The sequence below is a fragment of the Tiliqua scincoides genome, chromosome 4 (genome assembly GCF_035046505.1).
Source record: "Tiliqua scincoides isolate rTilSci1 chromosome 4, rTilSci1.hap2, whole genome shotgun sequence".
Lineage (NCBI taxonomy): Eukaryota > Metazoa > Chordata > Lepidosauria > Squamata > Scincidae > Tiliqua > Tiliqua scincoides.
In genome coordinates this window covers 218,400,847-218,419,740 of record NC_089824.1, presented here as the reverse complement: position 1 = coordinate 218,419,740, position 18,894 = coordinate 218,400,847, and the positions used below count along the sequence as shown (strand labels likewise).

Here is an 18,894-nt window from a genome sequence, read left to right as displayed (position 1 = left end):
ACATTTTTGATCCAGACCCTGTTCCCCATGACTGTTACTAGACTGCAGTTGGGAAGTTCTTGCTGGCTTCTGGATTCTTGTAGTTTGACTCTGTGAATTAGCCAAATCCTTGCCGTTACCCTGCACATGCTTGATCTCCTCTGATCTTGGAAGCTAAGCAGGGTCAGACCTGGTTAATACTTGGATGGGAGACCACCTGGGAATACCGGGTGCTGTAGGCTTATACCATAGTCTTTCGAGACTGAGGTTTGCCAACCAACACTGCTTAGTATTAGCCATTCTTTCTTTACACACACTTGTGTGCAATGCATGTGTGCAATGTGTCTCTGAGCACAGTTGCATATTGCACATGCTTGTTGGATTCTTGACAGTGAGAAATGGGCCATCCAGTATCACAAGTGGAAGGCAGGATTTGCCCTTTTCATAACAGTGATACAGCTTTATTTTCCATAATAGGAGCAAATGACAATAACGAATAACAGCGCAATCCAAATCCTGTGCCAGTACAGCAAGGGCTCATGGCATGCACATGGCCAGTGCAGGGTTAGAGTGGAGTGGAGGTTACCTTGTGGTAAGGGGATATTTTTCCCCTGACTCTGCATCAAGCCCAGCCTTCCCTATGGAGCTACTTGGATCTGTGCCAGCAATTTAGCTGGTGCACATCCAAGAAAACCATGTAGGACTCAGAGGCCTGGGAGCAAGCGTTAGGCTATGGTATGTGCTGCTGATCCCACCCCCTCCCAGGCCTGTTCCACCCTCCCTGCCTTCAGAACGCTCTCCTACAACCCTCCCTCACTATCCAGCGCACATGTGTGCTGGCTGGTGTGGGAACTGGACCCAGCACTGGCAGGCCAGCACACGTCATTGTGCCTTACGGCATGTTTGCAACACTTGAAACTGGTTCAGGGAAGCCTGCACCAGTTCAACTCCCCTTTACGATTGGGCTGCCCTTTGTATAGGAGCAGGTGCACTTGGGATGTCTTTGAAGTGGGAAGCTATTGAAGTGGGAAGCTAAACATGCGCCATGCCCTTGGTGATGCCAGAAAATCAAACCTTCTTGTAGTCCCACCCAGTTTCTTGGTCACGCTGATATGTGACAAACTATGTCACATATGTGACATATGTGAACTGGCTTTTATACAATGGGAAACATAGGAGGCCAATCTTCCTTTGCAATGAGTCTTCCCAAAAATTATTATATTCAAGCTTTGCATGTCAAAAGGGACTATAGAAATGTTTCTGTATCCATATGACGCATGCTTCAGCCCCACCCCCCTGTGAGGGGAAACAGATGAACTCCCCAAAGACTCATCAACTATGTAAAGGAGCAGATGGTACTCTCAGGTTTCGGGTGTCCAGCCAAAGTGCTTACAACTTATTTAGTTACAATTTAAAGGGACCACTGCTAGTAGGATCCCTGTTTGTTTAGGAAACTATCAGAGATGGCGTGCACTGGTGATAGTCCTTATTTTTTAAGTCTCATGTAATTGGCAAAGAGTTTCATGCCTTCCAAGCAGTATTGTGACAGATATAATCCTGAGTGTGTACGTGAAATTTCAGATGGATCAAAATGATCAAATATTGCTCATTAATGATCCCATACATGCATAGTTTTTTGTTGTAAAACTGTTGAACTCCAGACATGAACTTGATTCTAAAAAATCATTTCTGAAATGTTTCTTTTATTTGTGATTCTTGAGCCATTTTATAACTTTTTAGATAATTCTGAACTGGAAAAATTTCCAGAAACTTTTCTGGAAATGTTTGTTATGCTCTAATCCAGCGTTATTCAAACTGTGCAGCGCGGCTCTTTAGGGAGGCGCCAGGAACTCAAAAGGGCTCAGGATGTCCTTTCGCAGTGATACAGTCACACCCCTTGGCAGAATATGAGCCTGTCTTCTGCCTGTCATCTGCGCTTTTTTTTTTTTAAAGCAGAAGAAACAGTTGAAAGCAGAACAGGAGTTTAAATCAGAAGAAACGGCTGCTGCCTCCCTGCCCTCTTCTCCCTCCACTCTGAGGCTGCCGCTGTACTGAGCATGCTTGGCTTGCAGTCCTTAACCCTCACTGATCCTTGTCTGGTTGGTTCCTAGTTCCCAGCCTGGGATCGCTTCTCATCAAAGTGAAATCTCCCCTTCCCTCTTCTACTCCCCCCTTTCGATCTCCAAAACTTCCCGCTTTCCTCCCCCTCCCCAAATAAAACGCTTCCTATTTTACCAGTCTTCAGGACTCTCTTAAAGTTCTTCCATGCAGTTGGCAAAGGGGGAGGGGAGAGAGAAGCACACACTTTACTTGGTCAGGAGCAGAAAAAGGGTACTGTTTTTAAAGTGATTTGTTAATCTTGTTGTTTGAAGAGGAAAGGCTGTATTTTTAAAGTGATGAATCTTGCTATTTGAAGGGAATACTTATCAGCCATTGATGAAGTGATTGCCAGCCCAATCCTATCCACACTTTCCTGGGAGTAAGCCCCATTGACTCTAATGGGACTTACTTCTGAGTAGACATGCATAGGCTTGAGCTGTGCATCTCCTAGTATAGGAGACAAATCAGCTTCCTAACCAAACCCTTATCAGCTCTGATATATTTTCATGGTCTATTTTTGTTTTCCCCACCAGCTGCTGGAAAAATTTAATTTCATTAAATTAATAAAGGGTTCAATCCTATCCAAGGAGAATGGGATAAATGACTGGTTGGATTGGGGTCCACAGGGGTGTGTGTGTGTAATGTTGGTCAGACTGGTTGTTCACAAAGTTCGTTTGATAAAACAATTCTACTGGTATGCTTACAAGTTTAAAAAAATGAGGCCTCCTGGACTAGACAAAATCTACCTACTCGAGCATCCTGTCTCCAACAGTGATCAGCAGCTGATCATTTATAAAGCATGTATATTGCTGTGTAAATAATATATTTTTAAGATAAATTCAGAGCTTTTCTTGGAATTTTTTTTAATACTGTAAACATCTTAAAGTATGGTGATTCATTAGCATATAGTTTCTTACATTTAGTCAAAATTTTAAAAATGAAGGAATAAAAAACTTTTAGCACACACCCAAAGAACTTATGCATCATTATTTATTGTATAGAGGCATACATGCTTTCTAGAAATAGTCACTTGAAAAAAATTAACTACAACCAGTTTGACTGGTATTGTATCCATTAATTATGTTATTATTAATTAATCTTAAGAAGGCATGCATTTTTAGAAATGGAAAATTTCCTTTGTTAAAATTTACGGGAAATTATTATTCTTTCAAAACCCAATAATATTCTAATTCCTAAAAGGAAACCCTTCTGTAATGTTATAAAATTGTGTTTATTAATTTGCTATTAAAATCTTATAGTCAGCAGCTAACACAAAAGCAGTAAAACAAATATCAATTGAACATAAGAAGAGCCCTGCTGGATCAGGCCAAAGGTCCATCTAGTCCAGCTTCCTGTATCTCACAGTGGCCCACCAGATGCCTCAGGGAGCACTCAAGTCAACAAGATACCTGCATTCTGGTGCCACTACCTTACACCTGGCATTCTGCGATAGCCTACTTCTAAAACCAGGAGGTTGCACATATCCATCATGGTTTGTGATGAACTTTTTCTCCAGAAATTTGTCCAATCTCCTTTTAAAGACATCTAGGCCAGACACCATCACCACATCCTGTGTCAAGGAGTTCCACAGACTAATTATCGACTGGTTAAAGAAATGTTTTCTTTTCTCTGTTCTGATTATCTAAAGATAATTGTTATTATCTTAAGCCATAATACAAAGGTGAAAAACAGCAGTAGTCAGTTCTGAATTTAAAAGCCACTCTAGAAAATGCCTCTTGAAATAAAGCAAGGTGAGCAGTAAAGGGGCCAGGTGAACCTTACTGAGGAGCCTGTTTAAGAATCAAGGCACCACCACCTGAAAGGCCTATTGTTTGTGTCCATCCACTGCACATCTGATGTCAGAAATGATAGAGGGACATCCACTCAGGTGATTGCTGTGTCCCGGCAGGTTCATATGTGGCGAGATGATGATTCTTCATGGGGCTAAAGACAATTCGGACATTTCAGCTGGTTCAGAATTTGGCTGCTAGAGTTTTCACTGGAGCCAGTCAAAATGACTATATTAAACTAACACTGAGACACATTTCAACAAAAATGTTCACAAAGCGGTTTTCATAGCAAAATAAGTGAAAAGAAAGTTCCCTGGCTCAGAGGGCTCACAACCTTCAAAAAAGTACACCAGCAACAGTTCCTGGGGAGTTAATACTCATTCTTCCTCAGCATCTCCAGTTACCAGTTTGCTTCCAGGCTCAGGTCAATTGACCTTTAAATGGCCTTGGAACAGAGTACCTTGAGAATAGCCTCTCCTTGTATGAACCTGCCCAAGAACTTCATTCCTCTTCTGCAACCCTTCTCAGATCCTTTTGCCAGTTGAGGTGTGGTGGTCTTAGTGCAGGTGCTGGAGAGCAGGCCTTTTCTGTTGTGGCCCTCTGCAGTAGAGTAGCCAAAGAGAGAGTGGCACAGTAAGTATTGTAGGCACTGCAATGCACTGTGTAAACGACCCCTCCCACTCGTCAGAGCCATTGGGACAGCAACTGGTAGGTGCCCATTGACAATTAGGTCCCATTGTTTGTACAGAGATTTCTGTATCGCAAGTAAGGAACATAAGAACATAAGAACAGCCCCACTGGATCAGGCCATAGGCCCATCTAGTCCAGCTTCCTGTATCTCACAGCGGCCCACCAAATGCCCCAGGGAGCACACCAGATAACAAGAACTGATAAGGAACTGTCATTGGGAGCCACGTGAGTCTGTCCTCTGCTGAATCAGAACATTGGTCCATCTAGATCAGGGGTGTCTAAAGTTTTTGTCAGGAGGGCCACATTGTCTCTCTGACACTGTGTCGGGGGCCAGGGGAAAAAAAGGAATTAATTTACATTTCAAATTTGAATAAATTTACATATGTTTACATAAGTGAATATATTAAAGATGAACTTATATGAATGAATGAAGGTCTTGCAATAGCTCAAGGCCTATAAAAGGCCTTGCCCAAAGCAAGGCTGGCCTTTCCTTTGCTGCCGCTACTGCATCACAGATGTGAAACAGCAAGCAGTGGAGGGAGCCCTCATCCTCCCAGCTCACCGAGACGTCAAACAGTTGCCCTCACACTGAGAGCAGTTGCATCAGGCCAGTGTGGGCTCCAACAAATCACCGGAGGGCCAGAGGCTCATTGGAGACTGGGAGCTCCTTGAGGGCCGCATTGAGAGGCCTCGAGGGCCACAAGTGGCCCCAGGGCCGGGGTTTGAGCACCCCTGATCTAGATCAACAACCCTCTTCTACAAAGGGTCAATCAATAGCAAGAATGCTTGTGTGTTCGATATGCATGCACATACTTCCTGATAAGGCCATAGAGCTAAGAAAAAAGAGATGAGCATGATGCAGAGAGACATATAGCCAGACAGAAAATGATGCTCAAAAGCTTCTGCCCTTGGTCTGCTTATATCGTCAGCCTTTTCAGTGAGAGAATTACAAATTTGAATTCTTGTCTTGAACCACCATGGGCCAGATGGATATATCTTTCTGGGATTGCGGGCCTCATGATTTTGGGTGGCGGGCCATAGGTTGCCTACCCTTAATCTAGGTCAATATGCTACACCAGCAGTTTTCCACTGGTGTCCTGTGACACATTGGTGTGCCACAAAAAGTCTGCAGGTTTGCCACGGGTGTTTGAAGCATAGAAGCTGAAAATCACTGAAAAACTCTTCCAGGTTCTGCAGTTCTGTTTCTAGGGCAACTGTAGTAATGAATTGTCTGTCCTTCTTCCTCTGCCAGCTCTGCTGGCAAAGTGAGACAGACAATTCATTACTACAAACAGTTGCCCTAGAAACAGAGCTGCAGAACCTGAAAGAATCTCTCAGAAATTGAAAGTGACATCACAAGAAGCGAAGATCATGGAGAAGACCATAGAGGTCAGCGTGCCTTGAGAAGAAAAATGTTGAAAATCACTGAGCTACACTGACTGGTAGTAGGTTCCCCAGGGATTTTTACGAGTCCTCCCTGAAGGTCTCAGGGACTGAACCCTCAGGCCTTCTTCATGGAAAGCAGGTGCTTTGCTACCCTTGCCCACGTTGCAACATCTCCTTAATCCTGTCTCATTTTGTTTTTATGTCCTCCTTGCATGTAGGCTGACTGTGCGGTCTTGATTGTGGCAGCTGGAGTAGGTGAATTTGAAGCTGGCATCTCTAAAAATGGGCAGACCCGTGAGCACGCACTCCTGGCCTACACATTGGGGGTCAAGCAGCTGATAGTGGGCATCAACAAGATGGACTCCACTGAGCCGCCGTACAGTGAGAAGCGCTATGATGAGATTGTCAAGGAAGTCAGTGCTTACATCAAGAAGATTGGGTACAACCCGGCAACCGTTCCCTTCGTGCCCATATCCGGCTGGCATGGGGATAACATGCTGGAGCCATCTCCCAATGTAAGTGTTGGTAGGTGCGGGCAGTGCTGAACCTTCCCTGTTTGGAATGGGCAGTTCTTGGGTCTAGTCAGAGCTGAATACACTCCTCCGTCAGCATTCAGTGCAGGATTAGTCAGTCAGCATTGGAATTAGAGAAGACCCAGTTTGGCACAGGAGCCTGCAGGCTGAAGTAGACATGATGAGAAATGCATAATCACACTTATTTTTTAACTTAAAAAAATAAAAATCAGCAGGACCATCAGGGAAACGAGGTCTGATTCTGCTCCTCATGCTGCTTTTCAGATGGAAGTCCTTCCCTACCCTGAAGTTATTTGCCCTATGGGAATGCAGTTATTTGCCCTATGGGAATGCACAGGGGCATACAATCTGGTCTCATCTAATGCAATGATTAGATCATCTAATTTGGATGATCTACTTTGATGATTATTTGAGAGAGCCAGGATGCTGTAGTGGTTCAGGAATTCGATTTAGACCTGGAAGATCCAAATACCTGCTCAGTCATGAAACCTCCTGGTGACATTGAGCCAGCCACTCTCAGCCTCGCCTACCTCACAGGGTTGTTGTGAGGAGAGGATACATACTGTCCTGAGCTCCTTGGAAGAAGTGGGGTATAAAAATGTGAAAAGTAAAAAAAAATAATTTCGTCTTAACTCCAAGGCAAGATGGAGCTCTGGGTGTAGAGCGATATGAAACTGTTTTCACTGGGGCAGTGTTTTCAAATGGAGTTGTGTGGTGTTCTAGGATTTCTCCAGAAGCTTCTTGGTAGAAGATTGGTAATGCCTCAAAACTGCTCGTCTGCCATTACTGATCTTCTCCTATCTTGCTGTAGGAAAGAGTTTGGCGCCTCCTTAGGAGTGTGCTCTCAGGGCCAGGCACACAAGCATTCAAAAACATGCTGCTAAGACATGCTTCTAATCAGAGGTGCCTCTTTTTCTTTAAAACCACCACACAGGAAGATGCAGTCCTGGTTAGGAACAAATTTTGCTGCACAGGGGCAATTTTCAGTGAAAAAACAGCATACAGGGGTAGAACAAACCTCCCCTTCCTCATATGCCCTGGTTCCAGTGGCATAGCTAGGGGGGATGCAAAGCACTAAGTTTTGCAGGGAGCCTCACCATGCAAGCAGCCCCTCCCCCCTTTTGGAGCCATTCCAGGTGGGGGGAGCAAAACAGACATAGGTCTGGCTCCAAAGGGAAGGGGGAAGGGCCGCTTGCACGCTGCAGTGAGACTCCCTGCAAAACTTAGTGCTTTGCACCCCCTCCAACTGTGCTACTGCCTGGTTCTGACCCAGATTATCCCTTCCCACACACTTCTGTTTTTAAGAAAAAACAACCAGTGTTCTTGGTTGGATGCAAAGCATGCATTTTGTGGGCTCGTGTTTCAGCCCTCAGTTTGCATGTGGCTTAGCAAACTTGACCAGCACTCAGTGCAAACTAGAACATGCCTTGGAGACCTTGCAATGCACAGAGATTTTGTGGCCAACTGGCAAGGTGTTCTTCAGCATATCAGTCAATGTGAAAAAGAGCATTCCAAGAGTAGGATGTTACGAGGTAGCCCTGACAATCACACACTGCCAATGCTGGCTTGTGCCCAGTGCAACTCTCTTTTGGAATGACTAAGGTCTGCTTGCCACTGTGGTGGTGAATCAGTGTCTGGAATCTACTGCTTCATATTCCAGGTTGGGGCTTATGTGCTTAAATGCTTCTCTGTTCAAAGTAAAATCCTGCACGTAGAGCGTTAGTGTGTCAGAGAGAGAAGCTCAAGCCTTCTACCAGACATGCTTGTTTTCTGTGTGCAGGGAGATTTTCTCTGTATGGATAAACATTGAACCATGTCCAAAGTAGTATTGCCCAGACCAGCCTTCCCTCTAGTTATGAGGCTGCACAGCTGGGACAGAAGTCCTGCACAGCTTGTCTCTTCTTATGCTGGATCTTGGTGATGACGATGGCATCATTAAATAAGGATGATCACCTCTGAAAATCCATTCCCCAGAGTACTTTTGTTTTCACATCCCAGGGGAGTCTCTTTGCTTTGAACAAACCCTAAAGATTTGTCTCCTGAATAATCGGAACAAGGTTTTCTTGGCAGCATTGTATATATCCTGCTATGCTGCACAAGTGCAGAATTTTGTCTAAGACAGTGTTTCTCAAACTATGGGTCGGGACCCACTAGGTGGGTCACGAGCCAATTTCAGGTGGGTCCCCATTCATTTCAATATTTTGCTTTTAATATATTAGACTTGATGCTACCATGGTACGTGACTGCGTTTGCAGAAATGTTACAGACCTGTACATTTAACAGGCTACTATGTATATTCTTTTAACAACGATAGTCATTGGGACTTACTCCTGGGTAAGTGTGGGTAGGATTGCAGCGTAGGATTGTTAAAAATGTTCCTGCTTGATGATGTCACTTCCGATCATGACATCACTTCTGGTGGGTCCCAACAGATTCTCATTCTCAAAAGTGGGTCCAGGTGCTAAATGTGTGAGAACCACTGGTCTAAGAAATAAATGTTTATATGCTGAGGATCTCAGCTTTCACTTTTTAAAAAAGCAAGATGCTAGCCCTTATGGCAGAGGTGCTGAACTTGAATCCGTGATGGAAATACTTGGTGCAGTTTCAATAGCCAGGGGAAAGGAGGTGAAGGGGGTGGTAGGGAAAGCTAACAAGCAAAATAAATTACACATGACAGGATAATACATGAAAAGCAAGATAATATACGCAAGTTTGTTTTACTTGCAAAACTGATGCAAGCTAGAGAATGTTGCTGACACAGAAACTGGGTTATTTCAGTGCAGAGTTTTGCTGAGTACACTCAGTTCTTATGGTATTGCTTTCCTCCTACTGGGGCATTCAGAGAGAGCTGGTTCCTGAATGGCTGTTTGTCTCTTTCGAAATGAATACAAAGAGCAGCACCTGTTCTCTCCTCTTTCTTGCCCTCTCCTCCCCAAGTCTTTAATATTCTGTTCCCCATTTCTGGATGAGGCTTTCCTGATGCAGAAGCCAGTCGGATGACTCCCTCAGCCAGTCATGTGACTCCTGTGCAATTCAGCAAGTCAGCATCGGCGTCTAGGCAGAGATTAGAATCTACGAATCTTCTGACAGTCGTATGCAGCTGTCTAACCCCCCCTCCCATTCTGTGCCGATCCTCCCTGACCTCCTCCAGGGAAAATAGGGCACTGCTTGAAAGTGAGATGGAGATTCTCCTTGGCTAGGAAAATGTGGCTCAGTTCTCCACTGCAGTTTCAGAACAAAATGGTTTTTAAAGACAGAAAAACAAGAATAAGCAAGCAGTTACCTTGGCTCCCAGGAATGGAAAGATCCCTTTGGCTTCTACATTTGCTAGATGACTAGTAAATGGAACCTCCCAGGTCAGAGGGTGTGCACCTCTGAATACTGGTTATTGGCAGAAAAGGGCAAGGGAGCTGTTGTCTTCATACTTGTTTGTGGTCCTCCTGAATGCATCTAACTTTCGACAGAGGGACTCCAGAACTAGAACATCATCCCCAAGAGATGGCGGCCCAGCCTCTGCTTGAAGATCTTCAGCAAGGGAGAACCCACCTGGTTCCATTGTTAAACCTCTGTTATTACTAAGAGCTTCCTCTGACTGTTTAACTGAAATCTGCCCTTGTGTAATGTAAGCCCATGGAATCTAGTCCTGCCCTCTGGGGCAATGCATTTTTGTCCTGTCTGACAGCCCTTTGGATATTTGAGGAGTGCTACCATGGTCCCCCTCAGTCTTCTCCAGACTAATTTTTCCAACCTTTCCTCATAGGGCTTGTTTTTCAGACCCTTGACTATCTTTCTTGTCCTCTTCTGAACTGTCTTGTAATTTTCCTACATCCTTCTTAAAGTATAGTGCCCAGAACTGGGCACAATATTCCAGGTGAGGACTGACTAATGCAAAATAAAATGGAATATTACTTGTAAGGCCTTGGAAATTCTGGTTCTGTTAGTGCAGCCTCAATCACATTTGCCCTTTTTTGCAGCTGTATCATACAGCTGATTCATGGTCAGCTTGTGATTGATTGCAATTATGAGTTCCTTTTTATATGTGCTACTGCCAAGCCAGGTATCTTCTATCCCAGTGGTTTCCAAAGTGTGAGTTATGAGCCACCAGTGTGGAGTTGTGACCTGATTGTTGGTGAGTCATGAAACTGACAAGCTGATAGCTGAATATGAAAATATGAGATCCAAGCAAAGGGAAACTGAACTGATCATTTACTCATGTGTAGGAGACTGTGCCTCAGACCATTTTGAAGGACGGGCTAATGCAACGCCCCCAGAATGGTCCTGATCCAATGAACACAGCCCCCCCCCAAACACAAACTGTTTTGTGTATTGAGCTGACAAAGTGCATTGAGGTTTGTGGAAAGTGAAACTGAGCAATAGTTGTGCATTTACTCATCAGTAGATGACCATGCCTCAGCTCTTATGGAAAACGGGCAAAGGGGAATACAAAGCCACTGGAATGGTCCCGATCTGATGAATGTGGAGCTCAACACATGCCTCAGAAGGTGCCCTCCCATAGTAAAAAGGTTAAAAGCAGACTTGAGTGATTGGTAAAGTGAAACTTTTTGGGGGGGAAAGTCTCATAAAGTTAAGTGGGTCCCAACAGAGTATCATTTAAAAATGGGGCTCCAGTGCAAAAAGTTTGGAACCTGCTGTTCTATCCTGTGCAGGCCTCTTTGAGCTTCTTAGTGGAAGAGTAGGGTAAAACTGAAACGAACAAATAAGGGAGCTGAACTGTAACACTAGATGATGGTTTTCCAGTGGTTGTGCTTTCTAAACCAAGTTGTCAAACATAAGGTGCTGGGGCTGAACGCAATTTATCTGGCCCCCATTTTAATTGGGCTCTGCCAGTGTGATAATTTGGTTCTTGAAGATTTGCACATTTTCTCTTCTATTATTTACAGCTAATGAGTTTCTGCATGAGAACGAAGTGCTTATTTCTGGCTGTTACCTGCTTAATGATGTCACTTTCTACTTAATGATGTCACTTTCTACTTAATGATGTCACTTCCAGCTCTTAGCAGGCACCATGAATGCTAACTTCAATCCTCTGAGTGAAACAAGTTTGACATCCCTGTTCTAAATCATTCCTCTCTACAGGGCTGAAGAGTATGTGACAGTGGTGTAGCTAGAGGGGGTGCAAAGCACTAAGTTTTGCAGGGAGCATCACTGCAGCGTGCAGGTGATCCTTCCCCCTCCCCTTCGGAGCCATTTCAGGCAGGGAAGCAAAACTGAAGCATACACATCTGTTTTACTACCCCTGCCTGGAATGTCTCCGAAGGGGAGGGGCCGCTTGCATGCTGCAGTGAGGCTCCCTGAAAAACTTAGTTCTTTGCACCCCCTATAGCTATGCCACTGGTACATGGACTTTCTCATGGCTCTGCTTTGGAGCAACTTCCTCCCTCCATCCCCCATTTTTTTCTCCCCTACTCTCCCTGAGGCTGAAAAATATGTCCTCTCTACTGTTTGAATCCAGCTGCAGCCTAGATTTCCCTCCTATCCCAAGGTGGGTGGTTCTAGGACTTTTCAGATAGGATGGCTAGGGGGTCACACTTCAGGCCTAGTGCTGTGGGAGACAAAAAGGCATTTGTGAGCTGCAAAGAGAGGCAGGCCATGATATTGAAGCAGTAAAGAAAGGATGACATCATGGTGCACAGATGAGCTCCACAAGCTGAATACCTTGGAAATGGTCCCTATGGGATGCTGGCCACTACACTTGAGGGAAGTATGGGGCTGGCAGAGTGAACCTGTTCTCATGTTCTCCCTTTAAGGTTTTTTGCATCTCTGTGGTTCCCTGCAAGAAGCTCATTTCCCCCACATGGATGCTTTTTTGTTGGGTACAATAGCTTCTTTCACAGAGAATAAGCACACTCAGTGGGTGAACTGTCGCCTTTGGTTTTGCAGATGCCCTGGTTCAAAGGCTGGAAAGTGGAGCGCAAGGAAGGCAATGCCAGCGGAGTGTCCCTGCTGGAAGCTCTGGACACGATCCTGCCTCCCACCCGCCCTACAGATAAGCCTCTTCGCCTGCCTCTTCAGGATGTCTACAAGATTGGAGGTGAGCCAACCGATGTGGCCTGCATTTCTGCAGTACCTGGGTGGAAATCTGCCCTGACCCTCCTCTCTGAACCAGTTGCAGTATAAAGAAGGGCATTTATTTCCTAGTACCCATATTGATGAATGTGTAGACTAAATCAGTGTTTCTCAACGTTTGTCCCCTGCTGTACACTTTGCATGGTCCAGCTATTGGAAGTACCACTGGAAGGAACGGGTGATGGTGTCATCACCAGTTACTCTGGATTGGGAGGCCAACGCGACGCAGCAAACACCAGTAAGAGGCTCAGGGCAGATGGAAGGGCTTTTTCAAGCACTCAAAAAGCTCTACCCACTGAATCGAGCCTCCTACTGCTGCTTGTCACATTGCATTGCTGGTCTCGCTGCCAGGCAGCGGGGGTCTGGGGGTCCTTCAAATACCAGTAGGCACTACCTCAAGTACCACTGATGGTATGAGAACCACTGGTTGAGAAACTCTGAACTAGTAGACCATAACAGGCAGGTGGTCATGTAGCTTGCAGGGCTTCTGGGCATTTTTCTTTTTGAAGAACTTCTTAGCCCTCTTGATTGCAGAAGTAAATTGGAAAATATGAAGATGTCAATGATGGATTCAAAATGAAGCACACAAAGAAAAAGCTCTCCTTTATTTACTACCCAGCTCTTAATTTCTAAATCTGTATCAGATATCCTGCAAGAATTAAGTTAAATGGTTCACACATGAAGATAAGCTCCGGAATGAGAACATTACCAAACCACTAGCCATTTCTAAAGGCTTGTGGTGGTGTTGTGAAATGTTCACAGATATTCTGAATTCATGGGGTGGGGTAGGTCGGTCAGGACTATGTGTGCTGCAAAACAGTTTTCCTGTTCTTCACAAGCATTGGAATTCGGTATTCAGATGCAGAATTCAGCATTCTGTGCATCTCAAAACTTCATTTTTAATGGGCAGTTTTCTAGTCCTCCAGGCTGTAGAGATAAACAATACCTGGTAAAATCCCAGAACTTTGAACAAGATTTCTGGAGGTCATGGGACTGCACTCAGAGCCTTGCATAGTTCCCTGCTTCTTCTCACAAGCTAGCAAACACAGAAGAACAAGCCAAATAAGCAAACATGCAGATTTATGTTATTTGAATTGATTATACAAATCACAAATCTCTTGGTGTCAAATTAGGTAGGCATTTTTCTAGCACAGCCCTGCAAATAGGTCTCTCCAGCTGTAGTTTATTGTGATGCTAGTCATGTCCTATTGGTTCAATTCAATGAAGATCAGCAGAATTAGTAGTGGACCTGATGTTAAGTACTGTATTTTTGCAAGTTTGATATGATTTGTAGTGCCAGACAACTGGTTTTTTCAGTTGCATTTCTAGTGTACTTAGTGTGCATTTTTTAATTGCAGGATTATGTGGGTATTTTTCTAGCACAGAGTGCAACACAGCCCTGCAAAACCATTGTTTTGTTGTTTAACAGTTGCCTTGAGTTCACTTTGAAGCGTCAGATAGGCACAAATGAATGAAATAATCGGAAGGCCCATCATTGTCATGGACTCTTTCAATTCCTCCTTGAGTCTCAAGGATTCAAGTTCTGACAAAATGTCTCTTCCTGGTCCTCCACAGGTATTGGAACTGTCCCAGTTGGCCGTGTAGAGACGGGGATCCTGAGACCCGGCATGGTGGTGACCTTTGCTCCTGTCAACATCACCACAGAGGTGAAGTCCGTCGAAATGCACCACGAGGCCCTGAGCGAGGCCCTTCCAGGGGACAACGTTGGCTTCAACGTCAAGAACGTCTCGGTGAAGGACATCCGCCGTGGCAATGTCTGTGGGGACAGCAAGTCTGACCCACCTCAGGAGGCTGCCCAGTTCACTTCTCAGGTTAGCAGATGACGTTTATGATGGTGGCTATTTTAAAAGACCGCATCCTTAGATCAAAGTGGGGCTGAACCTGCCCTTCAGAAGGGGAAATGTAGATTAGGTGCCAGGGACCAGCTTCTACCATGGGGGCCCTGCCAGGCACAGCAAAACAGTGGGTCTTGAGCAAATGATTGCAGAGAAGGTTGAAATGTCAGTTGTGTTTAAGGATGTAAATGTTAATCAATTAATTGGTGTGACAACGTTTAGACAGAATCTGTGCCATCTTCTGGATTGGGGACCATGGCAGGGCCAGATGTTCCAGCCCTCTCTTCACATTGCAGTTGTAATCCAGAGCAAGTCCTTGCTCACTGCTATTTAGGACTATATTGTCTAGTTTGGTCTGAAGTCTAAAGATGGTGATGGACTTTAGTTGGACCCTAAAGATGGTGGTGGAGGAAGCCCCCTTGCACCTTATTGTATATGCTTGGGCTGAAGATCTCAGAGGCCTGCTGAGGTATAGAAGGATGGATCCCCCTTTGAAAATATAAGTAATTGTCAAAAATAATCGGTCACTCATTGGTGCTCACAGGTCCCTTGTGATGCACAGAGCAGTTGCGAAGTTAAGAACATAAGAAGAGCCCTGCTGGATCAGGCCATAGGCCCAGCTTCCTATATCTCACAGTAGCCCACCAAATGCCGCAGGGAGCACACAAGACAAGAGGCCAACAACAAGAGAACAAAATAATGGGTCATCTGTATGTCAGCCACGTGGGAGACTTAGGGACAAGCTGTGTAGGACTCGGAGCATGGGATGTGCACATTTTGGTTTTCTGCTTGCTTGTTAAGCAGTGTGCCAAGTGGGGGGAACTTCAGTAGGATGTCAGGAGGCGCTGGGAGTTTGCCCCCATCATGGTTCCACTTCTGACCACCCCACTGCCTTCTGGCTCTGTTTAAATTGGAGAAAACCTTCCATTACTTTAAAGAATTGAATAACCAGCTAATTAAATGATGGGGGGGGTGGTGGTCATATAATTGGGATTGGAACTATAACAAGTTTTTTAAAAATACACCAAAAAACCTCAAAGGAGCATGTTATACACTCAACCTCTTGTCTATTTGGATTCTTATTTATTACTGGTTTTAAACCATTTCTGCCAAACATTGCATATATGCAACAGGGACCAAATGTGTATATCTGTGGGCCAGGCAAAAATGGGATTAAGCCCACTAGCTAGAAGCAGCTGCTTTTCAGTTGTGTTCCACAAGAGGGCGGCATTGTTTAGCTACATTCAACTCTGCTCTGTGATCTGTCATTTCAGCATTCACTTCTGGCTGAGTGTTTTGTTTCTTGGTGTGCATTTCAGGTGATCATCTTGAACCACCCTGGTCAGATCAGTGCCGGATATTCCCCTGTTATTGACTGCCACACTGCTCACATTGCCTGCAAATTTGCTGAGCTGAAGGAGAAGATTGACAGGCGCTCTGGCAAGAAGCTGGAGGACAACCCTAAATCTTTGAAATCTGGTGATGCTGCCATTGTGGAGATGATCCCGGGCAAGCCCATGTGTGTGGAGAGCTTCTCCCAGTACCCACCCCTGGGTGAGCATTACTTCTGCCTTCGTACTTGTTGCAGACACCTATCAGGATAGATACTTCAAGGCTCTTCTCAATAATCTACATATATAATCACCTGGAAGCATATATAAAATATACCAAGAACAAATAGCCTTGGGCATTTCACCACCTGAAGCAGGGCCCCTGTTGCAGTCCTTAGGGCCAATTCTATCCAACTTTTCAATGCTGATGCAGCCGTAATGCAGCCTCTCCTCAAGGTAAGGGAACAAATGTTCCCTTACCTTGAGGAGGCCTCCATAACTGCCCCCCCCCACTGCAGACTGCAGTGCGCACCCCTTTGACATGGCTGCATCAGCACTGGAAAATTGGATAGGATTGGGCCCTCAGCCTCCTCAGCCATGTCCCTATGGCTATAACTTCCAACAATCAGTGCAGACTGGAAGTTTGTTCTCCTTTCATGGCCAGAAATAGAGTGGCCAATTCTCTAGCATTGCATCAACTTTTGTTCTAGATCAGTGCTTCTCAACTGGTGGTACTCATACCATTGGTGGTACTCACGAGTATGAGTACCACCGGTGGTATTTGAGGCGGTGTCTGGTGATATGTGTGGGACCCCCAGACCCCTGCCACATGGCAACGAGACCAGCAATGCAATGTGATGGTCAGTGATAGGAGGCATGTACTTTTTGTGCTCAAAAAAGCCCTCCTGTCCACTCAGATGGAGCCTCTTATTGGTGTTTGTTGCACCATATCTGGCCTTCCAATCTGGAAGTAACTTTCAAAGACATCATCACCAGTTACTTCAGGTGGTGTGTCCAATAGGTGGGCCACGTGAAGTGGTATGGCAGGGGACAGTTGTTGGGAAATGCTGTTCTAAAGGCAGATGTTCTGAGAGCCTGACATTTACCATTTGGAAAACTCTTCTGTAGCTTCCAGGGAACAGAGAGCAGCCATGTTCCCTGTGTGCTTGAGCTAGAGAGAGATGGTGTGGTGTAGTGGCTAAGAACTGGAGCTCTGACTTAGGAAGTCTCCTGTTCCGGTCTTGTCCTGCAAATCTAGTTTGCTAGGTGGCTTTGGGCAAATGACCGTCTCTCAGCCTCAGTCTGCTTCATCTGCAGTATGGCGATCATAAGCTACTATAATGTGCTGACATAAGGATGACAATGTGTCTGGAGTACTTTGGGCACTATACAAGTCCTGTTGAGTCCCTCCTTTGCAAGTTGGGGAAGCATGAAGGAAGCATGCTGCAGTTGTTCTGGCAACTGTGGGGCAGAAAGGGCAGGAGCAAGCACCACAGGTCTTTCAGTACATCTGCTCCTTTCCCCCTTGTGTTTCACCCTTTTCACCCCTTTTTGGGTGAAGTAAGGTGGGGCTGGAAGGGGTTGCGTGTGTGAAATTGACCTGTCTGTTCACATCCATCACTGGAGGGGGGAGAGAGTGCCACAAGCAGGCAGCGTTCTGAATGTTGAATGACTGGCAGTCTTTAGTCTGACACTGTTCTCTGGTACTGTTGCAGGGCGCTTTGCTGTCCGTGATATGCGGCAGACCGTGGCGGTGGGTGTCATCAAGAACGTGGAGAAGAAGAGTGGCGGCGCTGGCAAGGTCACCAAGTCGGCACAGAAGGCCCAGAAGGCTGGCAAATGAATTGTAGGCACCCTGTGCCTCGCGCAGAAACCATCCCCACCACCAGGATGCCGTCACCTTCTCCCCGAGGCGCATGTGTGCACATCCGCTTGTAAGAGTTTGTACGTCAACGACTGGATGCTCACTATTAAGGTCCAGTGGAAGTTCTTTAAAAGGAAAAGCATGTCCTAGCGTTTGTGAGGCTTTGTGTTAAATTTTACCAATAAAACTGGTACAACATCCACAGCGAAAATGTCTGGGAGTCTCTGTGTGTGTGTATGTGCTTGCTTACACAGCCATGTGCAAGGGTATTGGCTGGCTAGATCATTGGCTTTAAAATTGTATTCTGAGGAGAACTTGGAGACCCTCAGAATCTTATCAGAGGTTTTTCAATGAGAAGTTTGGTTAAGGTTCCTTGGAAGACTTCTCAACTACCTCTGTTTATATTTCCTTGCTAACTGAAAACAAGTGTTACAGATAGTGTTTTCTAAAACACCTATAGCATGTGCACATGGGGAAAAACAATTGTGTGCAGGGATCCAGTGTAAGAGCAAATGCCGTGACTGTATAATTTACAGTGAAAGGAAAACAGAGAGTGAAGGTGCACGAAAGTTGACAGAAGAGCTCAAAAACCAAATGTAAGGGAGTTCAGACAGGGCCTAACTGAGGTAGCTCACACACCCTTAACCTAGACCAGGAATTCTACAACTAAGAATCATACATAAAGGACCCTTGAGAAAGAAATGAGGAGGAGGAGGAAGATGGAGGGGGGACCTCCTCAGAACAGCCATTTTCAACTGATGTGCCGTGGCACATTGGTGTGCTGCAAAAGGTTTGCAGATGTGCCGTGGGAGTTCAGAGTACAGTGGTTGAAAATAGCTGAAAAACTCCTCTAGATTCTGTGGCTCAGTTTCTAGGGCAGCTGTCTGTAGTAACAAATTGGCAGAGCCAACAGAGGAAGAGGGACAGACAATTTGTTACTACAAACAGTTGCCTTTAAATAGAGCTGCAAAACCTGGGAGCCAGAAGTGATATCACAAGAGTTAAAGACCATAGAGGTGAGTGTGCTGAGAGAAGAAAAAACATTGAAAATCGCTGCCTTCGAAGAAAGGGCAGATCAAATAGTGGGGGAGGAAAGACGGAATGTAGGGAGATTAAATGGGCTTTCCAGAGTAACTCTGGGCAGGAGGTGGGTGCAGGGAAGGAGGGAGAGTAGTTGGGGAGAAGGGAGAAGAGTTCTGGTGGCTCAGGCCATGGCGAAAGGCTGCAGTTGGCAGTTGTTCTCTGCCGCCTGAACCAAAGGAACACAGCCACACAGCT

General features: G+C 45.4%; 1 protein-coding gene across 1 annotated transcript in view; it reads left to right on the top strand.

The window, feature by feature from the left end:
* Positions 1-17,827, top strand: part of EEF1A2 (eukaryotic translation elongation factor 1 alpha 2) — a 35,432-nt gene extending 17,605 nt beyond the window's left edge. The window contains exons 4-8 of the mRNA XM_066623536.1: positions 6,164-6,460; positions 12,380-12,530; positions 14,141-14,397; positions 15,741-15,975; positions 17,468-17,827. Of these exons, the coding sequence (XP_066479633.1) occupies positions 6,164-6,460; positions 12,380-12,530; positions 14,141-14,397; positions 15,741-15,975; positions 17,468-17,595 (1,068 nt within the window). The 3' untranslated portion in view covers positions 17,596-17,827. The remainder of the gene's footprint in view (positions 1-6,163; positions 6,461-12,379; positions 12,531-14,140; positions 14,398-15,740; positions 15,976-17,467) is intronic.
* Positions 17,828-18,894: the final 1,067 nt, after the last annotated feature.